The sequence below is a fragment of the Salvelinus alpinus genome, chromosome 3 (genome assembly GCF_045679555.1).
Source record: "Salvelinus alpinus chromosome 3, SLU_Salpinus.1, whole genome shotgun sequence".
Taxonomy (NCBI): domain Eukaryota; kingdom Metazoa; phylum Chordata; class Actinopteri; order Salmoniformes; family Salmonidae; genus Salvelinus; species Salvelinus alpinus.
In genome coordinates, this window is record NC_092088.1 from 46087517 (window position 1) to 46110119 (window position 22603).

The 22603-nt window shown below is 41.3% G+C and overlaps 1 protein-coding gene across 1 annotated transcript in view; it reads right to left on the reverse strand.

Moving 5' to 3' along the window:
* The window catches only part of LOC139570822 (V-type proton ATPase subunit B, brain isoform-like), a 48737-nt gene extending 26790 nt beyond the window's left edge, over window positions 1-21947 (reverse strand). Inside the window, exon 1 of the mRNA XM_071393031.1 lies at window positions 21391-21947. Coding sequence (XP_071249132.1) covers window positions 21391-21496 — 106 coding nt within the window. The 5' untranslated portion in view covers window positions 21497-21947. The remainder of the gene's footprint in view (window positions 1-21390) is intronic.
* Window positions 21948-22603: the final 656 nt, after the last annotated feature.

Sequence of the window (22603 nt, forward strand, 5' to 3'; positions counted from 1 at the left end):
TGGCTTACTCAAGTTGGACAGATATGCTACTCTGAGATGGATGTGTTGGATCTTTGGTGAATCTTCAATGGAGCAAAATCCAAGGCAAAGGAGACAAATGGACCAAGAGCATCAATCAATTTGTAATAGGGAGGCAATTTCAACTCAATTTTGATGTCCTTGATGGTAAATAAAAGTGTATATTCCTAGACTTTCAATGATCATTTACAGGACAAAAGGATTCAAGGAAGCACACCCCCAGAAATGTTCAAACTCAGAGCCTTTCATGTTTGTGCAACTACAAATCACGGAGCATGCAACAAATTGTTAAATTGTCCAATAATCATGAAGCAACAAGCAAAGAATCTCAAAGCACTTGAAACTTGAAAGTAATTCACCAAGACAGGGTTCTTAAGCAGTGTTCACGTTGGCAGTTTGAAGTGAATCAAAATCCAATTGGTTATTTTTCCTGCATTCTGAACAGCCAAAAACCACATGTAATCTGATATTTCAAGCCACATTCAAATCACCTACATAGGTGGTTTGAAGTCTGATACAAATCTGATTCCTGGCCATGTGCCTGGGTGGCAGGTAGCCTAGTGGTTAGAGCGTTGGACTAGTCACCGAAAGGTTGCAAAATCTAATCCCCGTACTGACAAGGTAAAAATCTGTCGTTCTGCCCCTGAACAAGGCAGTTAACCTGTTTGGGATAGGGGGCAGCATTTTCACTTTTGCATGAAATGCATGCCCAGAGTAAACTGCCTGCTACTCTGTCCCAGATGCTAATATATGCATATTATTAGTAGTATTGGATAAAAAAACACTTGGAAGTTTCTAAAACTGTTTGAATGATGTCTGTGAGTATAACAGAACTCATATGGCAGGTGAAAACCTGAGAAAAATCCAACCAGGAAGTGGGAAATCTGAGGTTTGTAGTTTTTCAAAGCTTGGCCTACCGAATACAGGGTCTATGGGGTTAAGTTGCACTTCCTAAGGCTTCCACTAAATGTCAACCGTCTTTAGAAACTTGTTTCAGGCTTCTGCTATAAAGGAGGGGCTCGTGAGACCTGTTTGAGTCTGTGGTCTGACAGAGTGTCTCAGGCTCGTGACGCGCGCTCCCGACAGAGTTACCTCTCGTTCCAGTGCTTTGCTACAGACGATGGAATTCTCTGGTTGGAACATTATTGATGATTTATGTTAAAAACATCCTAAAGATTGATTCCATACTTCGTTTGATATGTTTCTACGACCTGTAAAGGAACTTTGAGTTTTTGTCTGGACCTAGTGCTCACGAAGATGGATTACTGGGCTGAACAGTCTAACAACTAGTGGCTATTTGGACATAAATTATGGACTTTATGGAACAAATCAGTCATTTATTGTCGAACTGGGATTCCTGGGAGTGCATTCTGATGAAGATCAAAGGTAAGTGAATATTTATCATGTTATTTCTAACTTCTGTTGACTCCAACATGGCGGAAATTTCTTTGGCTGGATTTGGATTGGATTGGGCTCAGTGCCGTACTCAGATTATGCTTTTTCCGTACATTTAAAAAGAAATCTGACACAGCGGTTAAGTTAAGGAGAAGTCTATCTTTAATTCTGTGAAAAACACTTGAGTATTTCTGGGATTTCTGTGGCTATCTGCAAGAACACCGGATGTTTTGGAATCAAAACATTACTGCACATAACGCGGCAATGTAAACTGAGATTTTTGGATATAAATATGAACTTTACCGAACAAAACATACATGTATTGTGTAACATGAAGTCCTATGAGTGTCATCTGATGAAGATCAAAGGTTAGTGATTCATTTTATCTATATTTCTGCTTTTAGTGAATCCTCTCTTTGGCTGGAAAAATGGCTGTGTTTCTGTGACTTGGCTCTGACCTAACATAATTGTTTGGTTTGCTTTCGTCATAAAGCCTTTTTGAAATCGGACACTGTGGCTAGATTTACAACAAGTGTATCTTTAAAATGGTGTAAAATACATGTATGTTAAAGGAATTTTAATTATTGGATTTCTGTTTTGAATTTGGCGCCCTGCAGTTTCACTGGCTGTTGACGAGGTGGGACGCTACCGTCCCACATACCCTAGTGAGGTTAAGTCTTTATTGAAGACTCATCTCTTCAGTAGGTCCTATGATTGAGTGTAGTCTGGCCCAGGAGTGTGAAGGTGAACGGAAAGGCACTGGAGCAACGAACCGCCCTTGCTTTCTTTGCCTGGCCGGTTCCTCTCTCTCCACTGGGATTCTCTGCCTCTAACCCTAATACAGGGGCTGAGTCACTGGCGCTCTTCCATGCCGTCCCTAGGAGGGGTGCGTCACTTGAGTGGGTTGAGTCACTGACGTGGTCTTCCTGTATGGGTTGGCACCCCCCCTTGGGTTGTGCCGTGGCGGAGATCTTTGTGGGCTACACTCGGCATTGTCTCAGGATGGTAAGTTGGTTGAAGATATCCCTCTAGTGGTGTGGGGGCTGTGCTTTGGCAAAGTGGGTGGGGTTATATCCTTCCTGTTTGGCCCTGTCCGGGGGTATTATTGGATGGAGCCACAGTTTCTCCTGACCACTCCTGTCTCATCCGCCAGTATTTATGCTGCAGTAGTTTATGTGTCGGGGGGCTAGGGTCAGTCTGTTATATCTGGAGTATTTCTCCTGTCTTATCCGGTGTCCTGTGTGAAATTAAGTATGCTCTCTCTAATTCTCTCTCTCGGAGGACCTGAGCCCTAGGACCATGCCTCAGGACTACCTGCATGATGACTGCTTGCTGTCCCCAGTCCACCTGGCCGTGCTGCTGCTCCAGTTTTAACTGTTCTGCCTGCGGCTATGGAACCCTGACCTGTTCACTGGACGTGCTACCTGTCCCATACCTGCTGTTTTCAACTCTCTAGAGACAGCAGGAGCAGTAGAGACACTCTCAATGATCGGCTATGAAAAGCCAACTGACATTTACTCCTGAGGTGCTGACCTGTTGCACCCTCGACAACTACTGTGATTATTATTTGACCATGCTGGTCATTTATGAACATTTGAACATCTTGGCCATGTTCTGTTATAATCTCCACCCGGCACAGCCAGAAGAGGACTGGCCACCCCTCATAGCCTGGTTCCTATAGGTTTTGGACTTTCTATGGAGTTTTTCCTAGCCACCGAGCTTCTACACCTGCATTGCTTGCTGTTTGAAGTTTTAGGCTGGGTTTCTGTACAGCACTGAGATATCAGCTGATGTAAGAAGGGCTATATAAATACATTTGATTTGATGATGTGGGGGTGCTTTGCTGCAGGAGGGACTGGTGCACTTCACAAAATGCGAAACATCTCAAGACATCAGTCAGGAAGTTGAAGCTTGGTCGCAAATGGGTATTCCAAATGGACAATGACCCTAAGCATACTTCCAAAGTTCTGGCAAAATGGCTTAAGTACAACAAAGTCAAGGTATTGGAGTGGCCATCACAAAGCCCTGACCTCAATCCCATAGAAAATTTGTGGGCAGAACTGAAAAGGAGTGTGCGAGAAAGGAGGCCTACAAACCTGACTCCGTTACACCAGCTCTGTCAGGAGGAATGGGCCAAAACTCACCCAACTTATTGTGGGAAGCTTGTGGAAGGCTACCTGAAAAGTTTGACCAAAGTTTCACGAAATTAGTTTATGTAAACTTCTGACCCACTGGGAATGTGATGAAAGAAATAAAAGCTGAAATAAATCATACTCTCTACTATTATTCTGACATTTCACATTCTTAAAATAAAGTGGTCATTCTAACTGACCTAAGACAGGGAATTTTTACTAGGACTAAATGTCAGGAAGACAAAAAAAAGATGTAACGTCAAAGATGTCTAGAAATGTACACGTTTTGTGCTCTTAACAATCACTCCCTTATCGCTGACTACAAATGATCTATGAATTCGGCTAATAACTCTAACTAGCAAAGGATATAAACAAAATGTGCACGTGTGGCTACATACAGCTTTCGCTTTGATCTCAAAACAAGGCATCTACTCACGACCGCTCATGCAGTAAACACAGTCCAGTTCAAAGTAAATGGCACAGATCCATATATGGAAGTGGTCTATTTGCATAAAGGCCTACTGCAGCTCTGATTGCTTATGCTGCACTGGTCTGTGTAGAGTCCGGGCTGATTAGTGCGTGTCAATGCAATAGAATCCTACGCTGATGCGCTCTGCCTACAAAAAGATCTCTTGCATAGTTCGTTTTGTTTCGGTATGTTGCATTGAAAGTGGCTAATATTGTTGGATTTGATCACAATTTCCACAGTAAAGGGAGACGTTGATAGTCCTAACAGGGAAAACACTAGAACAGTGGTCTCCAACATTTTCTGAGTCAAGATTACTGAGTCAAAATGCAAGCTAAGATCTACCGCTCAGATTATTATTTGTATTTAAAAACAAAAACACATTTTAGTCATTTAGCTGGTCGCTCTTATCCAGAGTGACTTGCAGTTAGTGCATTCATCTTAACAGGCATAGAAAGTAAATGTTTCCTAAATAATGTAGCTATCAGTAGAGTCAGAGCTAGAAGGGGGGGTAAAGTGCAGGTTAAGTGTTATATTTTATATATTTTATTTATTTTTCATGTATTTTTTGTTGGGGGGGGGTATGACTCTTTAAACATTAAGCCTATGCAACATTAACCAATTTTTGCAGTAAGCTATAGGCCCAATACATTAAGACCACATATGGGCTTTGCTTCAATTACCCTGCTAATGTACTGTTGTCAGGCCTTTAAAAAATATATATATTTAAAAATTTGAGACAGGCGATATGATCACACCGGTAATAGACTTGTTACATTACTTGTGAAGCACAGCTGAGTGATTATGTTATTATTAAAATGCTTTTTATTTTACTGGGCTGATGGTGCCTGCATCTGATGGTCAGTATCAGCTGACAGAGAGAGTAGCAGACTGAGGGTCTGCCTCTCAACATCCCTCGCTCTCCCTTTCCTCCACTGACACTGACCAAAAAGGGACATCTTCCAGATGCAAAACTCGAGTTACTCCTATGAACAGAGAAAGTGAAATATTCCTCTCTTCCTCTACTAATAATAACAACAAGCCTATAGATACACTTTCCTACTAATTCATTACTTCTGCAGTGCTTGTTGTAGCGCTGAGTGGAAATAGGAAGAACGTACATTTTATGGCTTATAAAAGTTGACAGTGCTGAGTTAGATCTTAAACGAACTCGTTGAGTCTCTCTCTAGTAATGGTTTAAAGATAACTTTTTCAAATCTCAGTATCAACGTTGCTGTCGCTTTCTTTTATGCCTGCTACGTTACTGCAGACGCGTTCATCTGAGCCATCCGTTTGGCCAGCGGTAGGCGTATGGTGCACTTGATTTGCTCTGGGCCCACCGGGAAGAGGGAGTTTGTACCTTCAGAGACATGAAATGTCTCAAAATGGAAACAGTCCGCCTACCCGACGTGCTGGTCAGCTGAATCGTGCGCGAACAGCCCGAGAAGAACACCAAAAAATAGGAACAAGGCTTTATCGTTGGGTTTTTAATTTAAAAAAAATTATGTATTATTCAATTTCATGGTATCCAATTGTTAGTAGTTATTGTCTTGTCTCATCGCTACAACTCCCGTACGAGCTCGGGAGAGACGAAGGTCGAGAGCCATGCGTCCTCCGAAACACAACCCAACCGCACTGCTTCTTAACACAGCGCGAATCCAACCCGGAGGCCAGCCGCACCAATGTGTCGGAGGAAACACGGTACACCTAGCGACTTGGTCAGCGCGCACTGCGCCCGGCCCGCCACAGGAGTCGCTAGTGCACGATGAGACAAGGATATCCCTACCGGCCAAACCCTCCCTAACCCGGACGACGCTAGACCAATTGTGCGTCGCCCCATGGACCTCCCGGTCGCTTCCGGCTGCGACAGAGCCTGGGCTCGAACCCAGAGTCTCTGGTGGCACAGCTAGCACTGCGATGCAGTGTCTTAGACCACTGCGCCACCCGGGAGGCCAATCGTTGGGTTTTTTACAGAAATGTTTGCCGACTAGGAATTGCTTTGGAGATCAACCAGTCCAGGTTGGTGATCACTGCTGTATAAAGTTGAGTGAAGTTCAATCTCGTGCTTCTCTCTGTGGACTTATATTTCTGAGCAGCAGTCCTGGGGGAGATGAGTGGCAGCTTAGAGGGAACATTGGACAAGAGTCAAGACAGACCTTGCAAAACTGAATTAAAGCAACCTTCAGTAAAATCTCAATGGCTGTTAAAATCAGTGTAAGAGAGATCACAAACAAAAAACAATTAATAAAAATATATTATATGGTACAAGGACAGTATAGCAGTATTATTTAAATGAATATGACATTGAATAGCCTAAATCAGCCTGCTTCATAAAATCATTCAAGGCTATAAAAGCCTGCATACAGGCATTGGTACGTTGACTAATTTCTTGAAATGGCAGAACCTCAAACTAGAAAGTATCACGTTTCTGAGAAGCCAAATAGAACATCCACCCTCGTATGATGGATGGAGAGGAAAAAGGAAAAGGAGGTTTAATTTTAAGCATCTTGAAATATTCCAACAGTCATCATACAAAAATGTAAGCGTGCAAACGATTAAGACATTAATCAAATAGTATGAATAGGTTTAAATTAATGAATAGCCTAGGTCTGAGGCATTCACCAAAAATGTGGATGCTGCCGAATTTGCCATTACCTTGCTCTTTCAAGTTTCTAATGCTGGGCTCTTCTAACAATGCTCCTTATAGTGATGACAACCCAATCAAATGGGCAGGCTTTTAACCCTGCAAGTAGATGGACCCAATATGTAAAGAGGACTCCCCACCTGACTGCATTGATTGGGACATGTGTAATCAGGCTTGAAAACGGGGTAGAATTGGCTGGCAACACTAATCTGTGGGATATTTTTGCTGGCAGGGCGCATACTGATGGAGACACCTATTCAAAGAGACAGCTGGTTAAACCCACAGCCTCTGCAAAAGGTGGCAGAGTGGTGCAGTTACTATAAATCGAAAGAACAATGACACCATAGTAACAGTTTAGAGCCATTTGCTGGGGCGAGGAGCATTTCGTCACTCTTGGTAACCTGCCTACAGTGGTTTCTCCTTTAAAAGTTGCAGCGTACTGCGGCGCAGCTTGCATGGTGCGGCAGAATTCTATGGCACGTTATTTAAGTGTGAACCACTGGTACCAGTAATGCTAGTTAGTGCTAGGTTTACCACCAGAGGACATCTTTGAGAAGCATTTGATAGCCTTCAAAAATGGCTGTACTAGAGAATGCGGGCACGCGGGAGACCGGGGTTCAATTCCCCGAAGGGGAGGAAGGAGTAGGCTATCCTTGTAAATAAGAATTTGTTCTTAACTGATTCCATATGAGTTATTTCATAGTTGTGATGTCTTCACTATTATTCTACAATGTAGAAAATAGTAAAAATATAGAAAAACCCTGGAATGAGTAGGTGTCCAAACTTTTGACTGTTAATTTCTTAATTAAATAGTGTGTTAGTGTTAGTGTTTCGATTCCAAGAAATACCCTCTGGGTTTCCGTTAGGATGGAACTGAAAATATGGCTCTGTACAACGTGACGGTCGAGAGTACAGTACTGGGCTATTTAGCTAAAGAATCCCCATGTCCTGCAGGCAAGCGGGACACCAGGGTTCAAATCCCCGATGGCGAGGAAGGAGTAGGCTGTCCTTGTAAATAAGAATTTGTTCTTAACTGACTTGCCTAGTTAAATAAAGGTTACACTAAGAGCATAACATTTCTATACCCTAATTTTCTAATTCTAGTCTAACCAATAACCAAACGGAGATTCAGTGAAAATAAAAATCTATTGATTTATCAAGACCAGTTTCCATGCTTGTCTCAGAGCAGCGCGAAACAGTGCTAAAATAGTTGTAGGCTATCGCTTTAAATCCTATTGCTTCTACCTTCAATATGCTCTTTAAATAAATAAGACCTACACCACTTAACAGCACATTACACAACACTATTGAGACTCATGTTGTCTACGGTAGGCCTACAGTATATTGAAAAATATGTGACTCTGCCAATAATTACATAGAAGATATTTCTGTAATTCAGTGATATATATTCCCATAGTAATTTGTTATGGATCCATAACTAAATAAACATCCACATTTTGAAAGTATTTTTATGATTATTTTATTAACGAAAGCATAAAGATGCCATTATTAGTTACATGGTTTTAGTTTGAACGTGCAGACTGGCCCTAACACGGAACGTTTCCCAAGTCAGCGCCATTATTAGTGTAATGCCCTTTAATTAAAGTGTTGCCAGTGTGGAGGTCCTCCTCCTCCCTTCCCCATGGGCTAGGTCGGTCTTCTGTGCGCGGCTCTGCGGCCCATCCCGTGCCCCCTGCCCTCGTGCCTTGAACGTCGCACGTTTTCAGTGGGTACAGCTGGAGAATTGCATGGCAATCCCATTGTGCGCCACTCGGGAGCCATGACCAAAATATATTGTCCTGCTAATAACAGGGTTAATAATATATTTGTGAGAATATCCAACGGGCTTTTATATAATTCTAAATCGATAATAAAAAAGGGCATTGTTGAATAGGAGGTGAGACATTGTTACTAATTTGTAAATAAAGCCAGTTTGTTATTTAGAATTATTTATTTCTGTTTTTAAGAGGGAGAAAAAACAAAAACCTAGTCATCTCATGGGTCTCCCAGTTGAGGCCGGCACAGGTATTGAACCAGCATCTGCAGCAACACAGTCTGCTATGCAGCGTCTTAGACCGTTGTGCCATGTACAACGTGACTGGTCGGGAGTGGCCTACAGTACTACAGTAAAACCAAAATAATGCTAACAAAATAAAATAATATTTTAGTAAGTAATACTGAAGTTGTGCACAATTATCAGTTTCTATTTAGGTTAATGTCACCCATTCATTGTCAGTTAGAGACACAGTAGGACCCAAAAGGATAATCAGTGTTCTAACTCCCCCTTGCGCTGGTCTGGAGCAATGAAGTGGTGACGCAGGGTACCGTACTAAACCACAAATTACCTCTAAGTCCTGCGGTGTAAGCTTGCAACTTTTAAAGGAGGAACCACTGTAGATGCATGGAAGGGATCATTTGACAAACAGGGTGTGGACCTCAAAACCCCCTCTAACCAGCTGAAGAAATGGCATTCAATACGGCCTTGTCCTACACCACTTCTATCGAGAGATCTGAGTCCAATCCAGCAACCGGTGTACAGCATCCAGTTGAAGCTATCAACTGCCTTTTCTATCAGGAGTGCAAAAGAAGTCCATGTGGAGTGAGCATGAAGAGAGATCCGTTCCAAAACTTCTCACATTGCTGGTATACTGGTTGACAAGACAATCATTTTGGTGGGGTTCAGGTGAGACATTGAAATTGTGGCATCGTCATGTGCCATCCACTTTGAAGCTATCTGAAGAAGAAAAATGAAGAAATGCCAGAAGATTGAGTGCTGGGAAAGGGAGGGGGTTGGCCAACTGTGCCCGTAATTGATTTATAATATCAGGTTGATTGAGGTCTATACACTGCTACTGATCTGTAATTATAACCCTGATGAGAAAGTTTATTGGGTTAATTATAAGGTGAATGTATTGTATGTTAATATAAATGTACATTCTGCCAGTGTTGATGTGTGTTAAGTTGAGGGTTTTACATTTTGAGTGATAGAACCAATGTGAATGTCATTCTAAATTTGGGTTGGATAATTAAATTGGTGTTTTATTTATGATTTGGAAACTGAATGTTTTTTTTTTTTTTAATTACTCATTTGAGTAAGTTTTGTATGATAACTATGTGAGTGGAGCAATGAATGTATTATGGATCGATTGTTATGCTAATGATGACATGGGTAAAGAAGTTGTGTACTATGTTGAGACTATTCCCAGCATGCCTTGGTGAATGGAGGGGTGAACTCTGATCCTGAGTCAAACTGATCCTAATCTATTTGATTTATATCCATTGCCAAATTGCAATTTTTGATGATAATACTTAGGAACTATAGCAGGTTTGTGCTAATGGCACAGAGTTAATAGGCGTTGCCTTATACATAGTGGAATCATGATGCTTGTCCTGGGTCATGTTCATTAGGCACTAAACAGAGGAAATGTCTTTAAAACCTTGTAATTTTTCTCTTAAAAATTAAGAGAATTCTCAAAATGGGGGATTGTGATAGAAAAAATAAATTTTACCTGATTTGTTTGATATTAATAGTTAGCAATCAATACTTAAATAGTAGGACTATCCTGCTCTGTTTAAAACTGCGTTTCTATAAAGAGGTGGTTTCCACTCTAGCTTCCTGCAGTTATTCTGGGCGTATGGTCAAGAAAAATAGGTTTTGCTAGAGATAGCTTGAGCTGACAATGACTTGGTGATAAAAACCTGTGGTGTGTGTGACCCGAGATAGCCTGGGAGAGTTTAGAACAATGCCTCATCGTCTCATCTTCCTGGCATCTGGGAAACTAAGCAGGGTTGTTAGTCAAACATCCCGTGCAGATAACCAGGAGATGGACCAAGGTGGCTTATGGGAAGGTTGGAACCAGTCTGACTAAGCATTTTTAGGTCCTATATAATATCTGTTTGTTCCTTTTCAGTTAGGCTGCTCATCCCAACAGTGAAGACTGTGGAGTTGATCGGTTTCATTATTGCAAAAATGTATCGATATTAAATAAAGATGATTGTTTGAAGACATGACAAAGTCTCTCACTTGAATTGAATATTCCACCAGTGTTCCAGTTCCCACCAATATCCAGCAACTTCACACAGTCATTGAAGAGGAGTGAGACAACATTCCACAGGCCACAATCAACAGCCTGATCAACTCTATGCGAAGGAGATGTGTCACGCTGCATGAGGCAAGTGGTGGTCCACGCTCCTACTTTTTTTTAAGGTATCTTACCAACAGATGAATATCTGGTTTCCCAGTCTTGTGAAATCCATAGATTAGGGCTTCAATTTAATCATTTAAATTAACTAACTGATTCCTTATATGAACTGTAACTCAGTAAAATCTTTGAAATTGTTGCATGTTACGTTTATATTTTTGTACAGTACAAATTATTTTTCTGTATTTCATTTTTCAAAAAATGTGCTAAAACATGTCTTCATTGTCATTATGGGGTATTGTGTGTAGAGGAGTGAGGGAAAAAATATTTTATCAATATTAAATTCAGGATGTAACAACAAAATGCTGTTCTTCACATTACAGTCTCTGGTAAACATATACTATATAAAATAAAATCTGTTTGTCACGTTTTTATTTATTCAAACAGGCAAGTTAGTTATGAACAAATTCTTATTTACAATGACAGCCTATCCTGGCCAAACCCTCCCCTAACCCGGACAACGCTGGGCCAATTATGCGCCGCCCCATGGGACTGCCGATCACGGCCGGTTGTGATACAGCCCGGGATCGAACCCAGGTCTGTAGTGACACCTAGAGTACTGTGATGAAGTGCCTTAGACCGCTGCGCCACTCAGGATCCCTAAACGCACATGCACAGGATACAGTAAGTGTAAACAGTACAGTGAAATTGTTACTTGCATAGTGGAGTCTTTTGTTAACTTCTCCAGGATAGGTGGGACGTTAGCGTCCCACTTGGCCAAAATCCAGAAAAATATGTAGCGTGCCAAATTCAAATATATTACTATAAAAATCTATCATGAAATCACACATGAAATACACCAAATTAAAGCTACACATGTTGTGAATCCAGCCAACATGTCTGATTTCAAAAAGGATTTAAGGGGAAAGCACACCAAACAATTATGTTAGCTCAGTACATAGCCACAGAAAAACACAGCCATTTTCCCAGCAAAAGATAGTAGTAACAAAAACCAGAAATAGAGATAAAATGAATCACTAACCTTTCAACATCTTCATCAGATGACATCATGTTACACAATACATTTATGTTTTGTTCGATAATGTGCATATTTATATCCACAAATCTCGGTTTACATTGGCGCCATGTTCAGAAATGCCTCCAAAATATCCGGAGTAATTACAGAGAGCCACGTCAAATAACAGAAATACTCATCATAAACTTTGATGAAAGATACATGTTTTACATATAATTAAAAGATACACTTGTTCTTAATGCAACCGCTGTGTCAGATTTAATAAAAACTTTACGTAAAAAGTACACCATGCAATAACCTGAGACGGCGCTCAGATTTAACAACATTTCTCCGCCATGTTGGAGTCAACAGAAATACGAAATTACATCAGAAATATTCCCTTACCTTTGATTATCTTCATCAGAATGCAGTGCCAGGAATCTTAGTTCCACAATAAATCGTTGTTTTGTTCGATAATGTCCATTACTTATGTCCAATTAGCTAATTTTGCTAGCATGTGTAGTACACGTGTCCAAACGCTCGCGCAGATGAAGGCAAACGTCGGACGAAAACTTCAAAAAGTTATATTCCAGGTCGAATAAACTGGTCAAACTTAGTAGAGAATCAATCTTCAGGATGTTGTTATCATTTATATCCAATAACGTTCCAACCGAAGCATTCTTTCATGTCTGTATAAGTAATGGAACGCAAGGCGACAACATGAGGAAAGCGTGTGTGACCAAGAACTGGCAATCTGCCAGACCACTGACTAATTTCCCTCCCATCCGGTCCCACAACACAGCATAAGCTTCATTCCACGTTCTGACTGTTGACATCTAGTGGAAGGCGTATGAAGTGCAAACAGATCCATATATTACAGGGAATTGAATAGGCGATGACTTTAACAACGACCACTCAGAATTTTCACTTCCTGTTTGGATTTTTCTCAGGTTTTTGCCTACCATATGAGTTATGTTATACTCACAGACATCATTCAAACAGTTTTAGAAACTTCAGAGTGTTTTCTATCAAATAGTAATAATAATATGCATATATTAGCATCTGGGACAGAGTAGGAGGCAGTTCACTATGGGCATGCAATTCATCCAAAAGTGAAAATGCTGCCCCCTATATCAAAGAAGTTAAGACATGTAGCTAGCTAGCTTGCTAAACAATGAACCATAATCCCAACTCTAATACTGCGCTGAAAATAACTGGGAACGCAAGAGAAAAAAAACTGACTGGGGGGGAATTTTTTTTATACAATTTGAACGGTCATCCAACGGTCATCCAACTCGGGAGGGGTCCTACACAGATCGTAAACATTAGCTAGCGAGCCAGCCAGCTATCGTTAGCTAGCGAGCCAGCCAGCTATCGTTAGCTAGCGACCCAGCCTTCCCCACCAGTCATCAGAAGACACTATAACATCTGGTTCAATGAAAATGTTAACTAAATCAGGGGTTTCCTCATTTGCTGATTCATTTTCATAGTCAATGAGAGTAAGCATGGCACGATCATCCTCTAGAAAGTACTCCAACATTTTTCTCACTGAGCTTTGTCGATAGCGCTATTAACTTCAGGGCAGCAGTGTAGAGAGCAGTAGCAAACCGTTCAGTTCTTCATGATAGCTTTCAAAAAAAGCTGCGGTAGACCGAATTATCCACACATACTTAGCAGCTCATGTTATAGACAGAAGCATCCATTATCTCAGCCAATCATGGCTGGCATTTCTTCCGTGGGTAAACCAACTAGGCTTGTTATTTACATATTTTATTCGTATTAACAGATGGCATACAAGTTTGTTAAGGCACATGAACATGTTCCTGAAGAAATTTGACCAAAAAAAAACATATTTTGATCAACTACAAAAAAACGTTAAAATGCCTCTCCTGGGAAGTAGTGACGTGCGAAATACGCCTAGTTTTTTGAAACAGGTCGCATATGGTCACCAAGAGCAGAAGGCTGAATTGAGACTACAATATCAAATCAAATCATTTTATTGGTCACATACACATATTTAGCAGATGTTATCGCAGGTGTAGAGAAATGCTTGTGTTCCTAATATGGTTCTAAGGTTGTTTGTGTACTGCCTTTAGACGGAATCAGAGACAGCAGGATGATGGCCAGGCCTATTTTCACACTGTGGTGAAGAATAGATCTCTGAAAGGCAGCCTTTCCCAATACACCACTGCTAAAAGGCCTGCGAGATGGAGGCATATCACAGATGGATGGTGACCCCATTAACTGTACCATGAAATAATAACATGGGGATGTGATTTCTCTTTCATATAATCCAGTATTAAATTTTGGCCACTACTTAAGAACACATCAAAAACCACATGTTATCCATTTTTAGGCAAAAAGATTCATAAAAATGTAAGTAAAAGCTGAGCTGCAAAAAATTGATTATTTAGCAACACAATGCAGACAGGTATTTTTGTACAGACAAGAAAAAAGATCTGCAAGCTCCAGTTCAATTGATAAAGCTAGTCATAATTTGATAATGGGCAAGTCCAGTTAGGTAACAGAAACCAAACCTTGTATCTGCACAGTTCTTCCTGTAAATGTGTTGTACAATTTTCTGTGGAAATTGTTAAAAGTAGTCATAGTGCATAGATTTCTATGGTTTGTTCAACTTTTAAATCAATTGTTCATCTGGTATACATTGTAAAGTGAAAAATCTGAGTCAGCGTAATTTCATTACCATGGAATTGCCCTACTGCTAACATGAGTCAATTCACCTAAATTGCAGTCGGCTAGGCTATATCTTGGGCCTTTTTCAACCATTGAATGGATATTTTAGAACGGGGCATCAGCTAGATGATTAGTTTTAATATTTGCAGTGTCGTAGACAAAGTCATTGTCAAACATGTTTACAAATATATATACAGGATGGCAATACAAGAGGGAATGAATCAATGAAAAAATTAATGCATGACACATTCAGAGATTGAAAGGAAGCTAGATGCCCCACCCGCTGTTTTTTTCTGGTTCAATTAAAGTAAATTAACTAAGTAGACCAGACCAAGCTGCTATTGCATTGGTGTCTATGGGAGACCCATCCTGGTACAGTAGACCGGAACTGCCAAATTTTATTTTCAATCAATGGTAAACGAAAGACCGTATGAAGATGGACAGAAAATGCTTCTCCAATAGAAATTCCAGACCTCACTTGTGGGCGATGTCATGGCAACGATGGCTAGCTAAGCTTATGCGCAGGAACACGTCATTGGGTCTAACTGTCGTCTTGAGCCTAACTGCGCAGGCCGTCAAATCAAAGGCACTACTTCGATATTAGTTGTTTTTGAAGAACATGTCAGTTTGTCACTTTCACAGGGCTGGAGTAATAACATGTTGAAGTACTTAAGATATTGGCTCGAATCAAGGTTGTGCCTTTAGATTGAGAAAATGAACTAAGTAAGAATTGTTCACTTCCCTCTGACTTCTCAAAGCCTGATCTGCTTGGTCTGTTTCACAAGTGTTCCCGGAAGTCTAGCGAGGTTGCGCCTCTGGGTAAACCATCTTGATTTAAACAACGGTTGATTTGGAATTCCCATTGTTAGAGTCTATCCTGCACACGATATACTAGACAACATATACACATGGCCAGTACATTCCTAAAAAGCGCCATTGTTGACAACGTTACCTAGCAACTGTTACTTCTACAGAGCCACTGTCTCATCTACCCAGCCAGGCAATTTATAAACTTGATATCCACTGAAAAAAAGCATCTAGACACCATCACCAACATTTGCAACACTGTTGCAATATTGACATTTGATCTACAATGTGTCCCATAATAATTAAAGTGTCGGGATGAGACTGAATCAGCATAAGTTGTATTGATATATACAAAGCAATGCCAATAGAAACAGGTAACACGAAACGTAGATAGTTTGCCATAACCATTTTTGTTTGCCATAAGAACCTGCAAAGTTCTGGAACTATCAACCAGCGCTTGGGTAGTTTTGCTTTACATGGCAGTTAATACGAATAGAACTAATGACCAGAGAACGCCTAAAATTGCACTTGACAGTTTTAGTGAATGTAGTATCACGTTTTGTTGAAAAATGTATGGTTTGGGAAGGAATTTGCTTTTTAATGCTTGAATCATGATAAGCTGTAGACCATACTATTTACCAAGAAATTAGATATATATTTTTCATAGCCGTATATTTACCACCGCAAACCGATGCTGCCAGTGATTTTAATACAGGAAAACGGCAATTCGTCTTACCTATTTCTAGCAGCATGTTACCTGTGCAACTAGAGACAAAAAAATAAAAACTGTAGATCACATTTACTCCACACACAAACGCGCACACAAAGCTCTCCCTTGCCCTCCATTTGGCAAATCTGACCATAACGGTCTTCCTGATTCCTGCTTACAAGCAAAAAATCTAACCGGAAGTACCAGTGACGTGCTCAATACGGACACGGTCTGATGAAGTGGATGCTAAGATACAGGACTGTTTTGCTAGCAGACTGGAATATGTTCTGTGATTCATCCGATGGCATTGAAGAGGTTAACACATCAGTCACCAGCTTCATTAAATAGTGCGTCGATGACATAATCCCGACAGTGACCGTACGTTCATATCCCAACCAGAAGCCAAGGATTACAGTTTTATTTTTTTTAAAGGCTAGAGCTTCCCCTTTCAAGGAGCGGAACACTAACCCGGACACTTATAAGAAATCCTGCTTTGCTCTCCGACGAACTATCAAACATGCAAAGCGTCAACACAAGACTAAGATGGAATCCTACTACACCGGTTCTGATGCTTGTTGGGTATAGTAGTGCTTGCAAACTATCACGGATTACAAAGGGAAAGGGCCAGACGGGTTTCCAGGACGCGTACTCAGAGCATGCGCTGTCTAAGTGGCGAGTGTCTTCACTGACTTTTTCAACCTCCCTGACCCAGTCTAATACTCAGGGGTCGCGTTAGAGTCCCGAATTCTGCATTTTCAAACATCTGTGTTTTAATCCATTTCACCTGTGTTTTATATTAAAAGTCAGTGTTTGTTTTTGCTTCAATAGTGATCAGTGGCGTGCAACTAAAGTTTTCCTTCACAGAAAATATATTACTGTAACACATTCGGCTGAATATAGCTTCCTTTTCATCAGATGACAGAATTGTAATGCTATTTGGCTAGCAGCCACACAAGTAAATGAGCTTACAATGAGCAATTTAAAAAAAATACCTACGTTAAGCAGACCACCATAGTCCCTGTGCCCAAGAACGCCAAGGTAATCTGTCTAAATGACTATCTGCCCCGTAGCACTCACATCTTTAGCCATAAAATGCTTTGAAAGGCTGGCCATGGCTCACATCAACACCATCATCCCAGACACCCTGGACCCACTCCAATAAGCATACCACCCCAACAGATGATGCAATCTCTATTGCACTTTCCCACTTGGACAAAAAGAACACCAAAATGAGAATGCTGTTCATTGACTACAGCTCAGCGTTCAACACCATAGTGCCCACAAAGCTCATCATTAACCTAATTAAGCATCCTGAGACTGAACACCTCCCTCTGCAACTGGATTCTGGACTTCATGACAGGATGCCCACAGGTGGTGAATGTAGGCAACACATCCACCACACTGACCCTAAACACTGGGCCCCCTCAGGGGTGCGAGCTTAATACCCTTCTGTACTCCCTGTTCACCCACGATTGTGTGGCCACGCATGACTCCAACACCAACATTAAGTTTGCCAACAACACGACGTGGTAGGCCTGATCACCGACGACAATGAGACTGCGTAAAAGGAGATCAGAGACCTGGCAGCGTGGTGTGGCAGGACTACAACATCTCCCTCAATGTCAGCAAGACAAAGCAGCTGATCATGGACAACAGGAAACGTGAATGGGGGCGTGCTCGGCCCTCCGTCGATGGGCTGTAGTTGAGCGGGTCGAGAGCTTCAAGTTCCTCTGTGTCTACATCACTAAGGATCTATTATGGTCCAAACACACCAACAGTCATGAAGAGGGCACGACAACACCTCTTCCCCCTCAGGAGGCTGAAATTATTTGAAGTGAGCCCTCAGATCCTCAAAAAGTTATACAGTTGTGCTATTGAGAGCATCTTGACTTGCTGCATCACCGCTTGGTATTGCAACTGCTTGGCATCCAACTATAAAGCGCTACAGAGGGTAGTGTGGACAGCCCAGGCAGTGTCAGAGGAAGGCCCTAAATATTGTCAAAGACTCCAGCCATCCAAGTTATAGACTGTTCTCGCTGCTTAAGCATGGCAAGCAGAACAGATGCAAGTCTGCAACCAACAGGACCCTGGACAGTTTATACCCCCATGCCATAAGTCTGCTAACTTCATTGACCCTTTTTGTATAAACTTTGACTCATCATATGCTGCTGCTGCTGCTACTGTTAACAATCTAACTTTATTCCTAGAGATATGTACATACAGTGCATTGGGAAAGTTCAGAGCCCCTGACTTTTCCCACATTTTGTTACGTTACAGCCTTATTCCAAAATGTATTAAATACATACAAATTCTCAACCTACACACAATACCCCATAATGACAAAGCAAAAAACATTGTTTTATTTTTAACAAAATGTATTAAAAAAAAAACAAGAAACATGAATTTAGATAAGTATTCAGACCCTTTGCTATGAGACTCAAAATTGAGCTCAGGTGCATCCTGTTTCCATTAATCATCCTTGAGATGTTTCTACAACTTGATTGGAGTCCACCTGTGGTAAATTCAATTGATTGGACATGATTTGGAAAGTCACACTCCTGTCTATATAAGGTCCCACAGTTCATGTCAAAACAAAAACCAAGTAATGAGGTCGAAGGAATTGTCAGTAGAGTTCCGAGACCGGATTGCGTCAAGGCACAGATCTGGTGAAGGGTACCAAAAATGTTTGCAGCATTGAAAGTCCCCAAGAACACACCAAGACTCTTTCTAGAGCTGGCCACCCGGCCAAAACTGAGCAATCAGGGGAGAAGGACCTTGGTCAGGGAGGTGACCAAGAAAGCAATGGTCACTCTGATTGAGCTCCAGAGTTCCTCTATGGAGATGGGAGAACCTTCCAGAAGGACAACCATCTCTGCAGCACTCCACCAATCATGCCTTTATGGTAAAGTGGCCAGGCGAAAGCCACTCCTCGGTAAGGCACATGACAGCCCGCTTAGAGTTTGCCAAAAGTCATCTAAAGGACTCTCAGACCATGAGAAACAAGATTGTCTGATGAAACCAAGATTGAACTCTTTGGCCTGAATGCCAAGTGTCACATCTGGAAGAAACCTGGCACCATCCCCACGGTGAAGCATGGTGGTGGCAGCATCATGCTGTGGGGGTGTTTTTCAGCAGCAGGGACTAGAAGATTAGTCAGGATTGAGGGAAAGATTAACAGAGCAAAGTAGAGATCCTTCATGAAAACCTGCTCCAGAGCACTCAGGATCTCAGACTCGGGGTGCGAAGGTTCACCTTCCAACAGGACAACGAGCCTGAGCACACAGCCAAGACAACACAGGAGTGGCTTCGGGACAAGTCTCTGAATCTCCTTGAGTGGCCCAGCCAGAGCACAGACTTGATCCCGATCTAACATCTCTGGAGAGACCTGAAAACAGCAGTGCAGTGACACTCCCCATCCAACCCGACAGAGCTTGAGAAGATCTGCAGAGAATGGGAGAAACTCCCCAAATACAGGTGTGCCAAGCTTATAGCATCATACCCAAGAAGCCTTGATTGGAATTGCTGCAAAGGTGCTTCAACAAAGTACTGAGTAAATGGTCTGAATACTTATGTAAATGTGATGTTTAATTTAATACATTTTCACATTTCTAAAACCTGTTTCTGCTTTGTCATTATGGGGTATTGTGTGTAGATTGATCAGGGGAAACTATTTAATCAATTTGAATAAGGCTGTAATGTAGGAAAATGTAGAAGTCAAGGGGTATGAATTTCCGAATGCACTTTATCTACCTCCATTACCTCGTACCCCTGCACATCGATTCATTACTGGCACTCCTTGTATATAGCCAAGTTATCATTACTCACTGTATCTTTTATTGTGTTTTAAAATTCTATGCATTGTTGGGAAAGGCCGTAAGTAGCATTTCACTGGCCATGGTGGTCTACATCAGGGTTTCCCAAACTCTGTCCTGCCCCCACCCACCCAGGGGTGCACTTTTTGTTGTTTGCCCTAGCATGACAAGTCATTTCAAATAATCAAAGCTTGATTATGAGTTGGTTATTTGAGTCAGTTGTGTACTGCTAGGGCAAAAACGTGATATCTAATGACTACCAGCAGCAGGCCTACTACAAAGATTTTTTTTATTATGTTTTTTTATTTCACCTTTATTTAACTAGGTAGGCCAGTTGAGAACAAGTTCTCATTTACAACTGCCCAATATAAAGCAAAGCAGTGCGACAAAAACAGAGTTACACATAAACGTACAGTCAAAAACACAATAGGAAAAAAACAATGTACAGTGATAACTAGACCAAGATAGACCACAGCTTGTCATTTCCAATAGGAACAAATTAGTCAGTGGGCAGAACAAGCAATAACTATATCCTATTGGCGCGTTCTAGTACACATCTGCATATTCTGTAAGGGAACGCCTACTCTGAGGTGACCGTGTGCAATAACTCAGTTCACCTTCACACTCAAACAGCGCACTTTTTTTAAATTTTGCAACAGGTGAAGTCTACAAAACTTAGTCCGTTCTGTTTATAACAGATTCTAGTTTGGGGAACAGAAAACTGTATTGAGATTAAAATGTTTAATTGAGGAATAGATTTGCTGAATATCGGCCAAAATCCATCTTCTCCCACTGCACGCCAGTTGGCTTCCTCTCACTACCATATTTGGTAGTGAGTAGAAAAGCTAACCGGATGCGTCACATTTGTACATCCAGTGAAACATCCGTCTCATTGTTCTCTGTGCCTTCAGCCTCACGTGATTACGTCTTAGTGGGATAATCAACCCATTTGTCAGTCTATAACTATATCTTCCTAGCAATAATTTCCACACCACAAACCAATACGATTAGTTAGCTACATAGTTACAATTTCCATGAAATGCATCAATCTTCTGTACATTAGAGTAAAGGTGTTGATTGCGTGACACGCTATATTTTGCTATCACACGGTTATTCTGTCAAGAGCAGTCAGCTGATTTGGCTATGCTAGCTAGTTAGCTTACTTTGTCTTTACCTTAAACTAGCTAGCTAATGTTCGCACAACGCTTGATGACTAACAAATAGTAAATAGTTACATGCATAGCTATACTTATAAGTGTACGCTAATATTAAACTGGTAGATTATACTTTTACATAACATACAAGCAAAATTATAAATGGACGGTTGCAAAATAGCTCCGCACACAGGTTAGCTAGCTTGCTAATATTCGTTTGCAAGCTAGCCATTTCACACCTTTAAGCATTTTACTTATGTCGCTGCAGTGACAGTCGGTTCAATGGTAATGCATTTTATATCGAATATTTCACATACACTAAGTATTTGTTTTCGCGCAAACAATCCAGTAGTTAGCAAGCTATGGAGAATCAAGCATCTGGCTAGGTAGCTAGCTACGTACTCAGCCTTGGTTGAGAGATGTAGTTTCTGGTCACAGCTTGTGTGTGTGTCCTGGCCGCAGCAGGACCGTTGATGTCCATTGTTCTGTTTCCCACCAAGGTTGCCATAAACGAAACCCTCTACCTGAGCTACAGTATAGCTGGTGTGCTAGTAGCTAAGGGTATTAACTCAAAGATACTGGTAACAAGCTAGCTATTTCTGTACGGTATTAAATGACACTGCGGCGGCTAGTCATATGACATTGGAAGCCACGACAGAGGGCGCGTTCACATGATCGTTGCGGTTGCCTGCGCGCGCCTCTGTATCACAGGCACATTTTTTTGAATATACGCTACATAGTGAATATGGGATACAGACCGATCCTATACTAAATAATGATATTAACACGACTCTCAACCGAAGAATTGGAGGAAAGTGAACATTTTTACACACACACACTTGATAGATCTTATAATTCCAAATTAAAATGTGATGATCTGTACTGAACCAAAATATAAACGCAACATGAAACAATTTCAAAGATGTTACTGAGTTACAGCTCATATAAGGAAATCAGTCAACTGAAATTAATTCATTTGTCCCTAACCTATGGATTTCACACGACTGGGCAGGGGTGCAGCCATGTGTGGGCCTTGGCGGGCATAGGCCAGGCCCAACCAATCAGAATGAGTTCTTCCCCACAAAAACACGATGGGCTTTTTAGGTGAGTGCTGATCCGCCCTGTGATAAGCAGTGGCCACTTTTTTCCCCACAAACACTTTATTACAGACAGAAATACCCCCCCAATGTGGTTTTGACGGTTGGACCTACTACCAAATTCTCAAAAATGATGTTGGAGGCAGCTTTTGTCAAGGAACTGAACATTACATTCTCTGGCAACAGCTCTGGTGGACATTCCTGCAGTCAGCATGCCAATTGCAAGCTCCCTCAGAACTTGAGACATCTATGCATTGTGTTGTGTGAAAAACTGCACATTTTAAAGTAGCCTTTTATTGTCCCCAGTGCGAGGTGCACCTGTGTAATGATCATACTGTTTAATCAGCTTCTTGATATGCCACACCTGTCAGTTGGATGGATTATCTTGGCAAAGGAGAAATTATCACTAACAGGGATGTAAACAAATTTGTGCACAAAATTTGAGAAAAATATGATTTTTGTGCATATGGATTTTTTTAGCTCATGAAACATGGGATCAACACTTTACATGTTGCGTT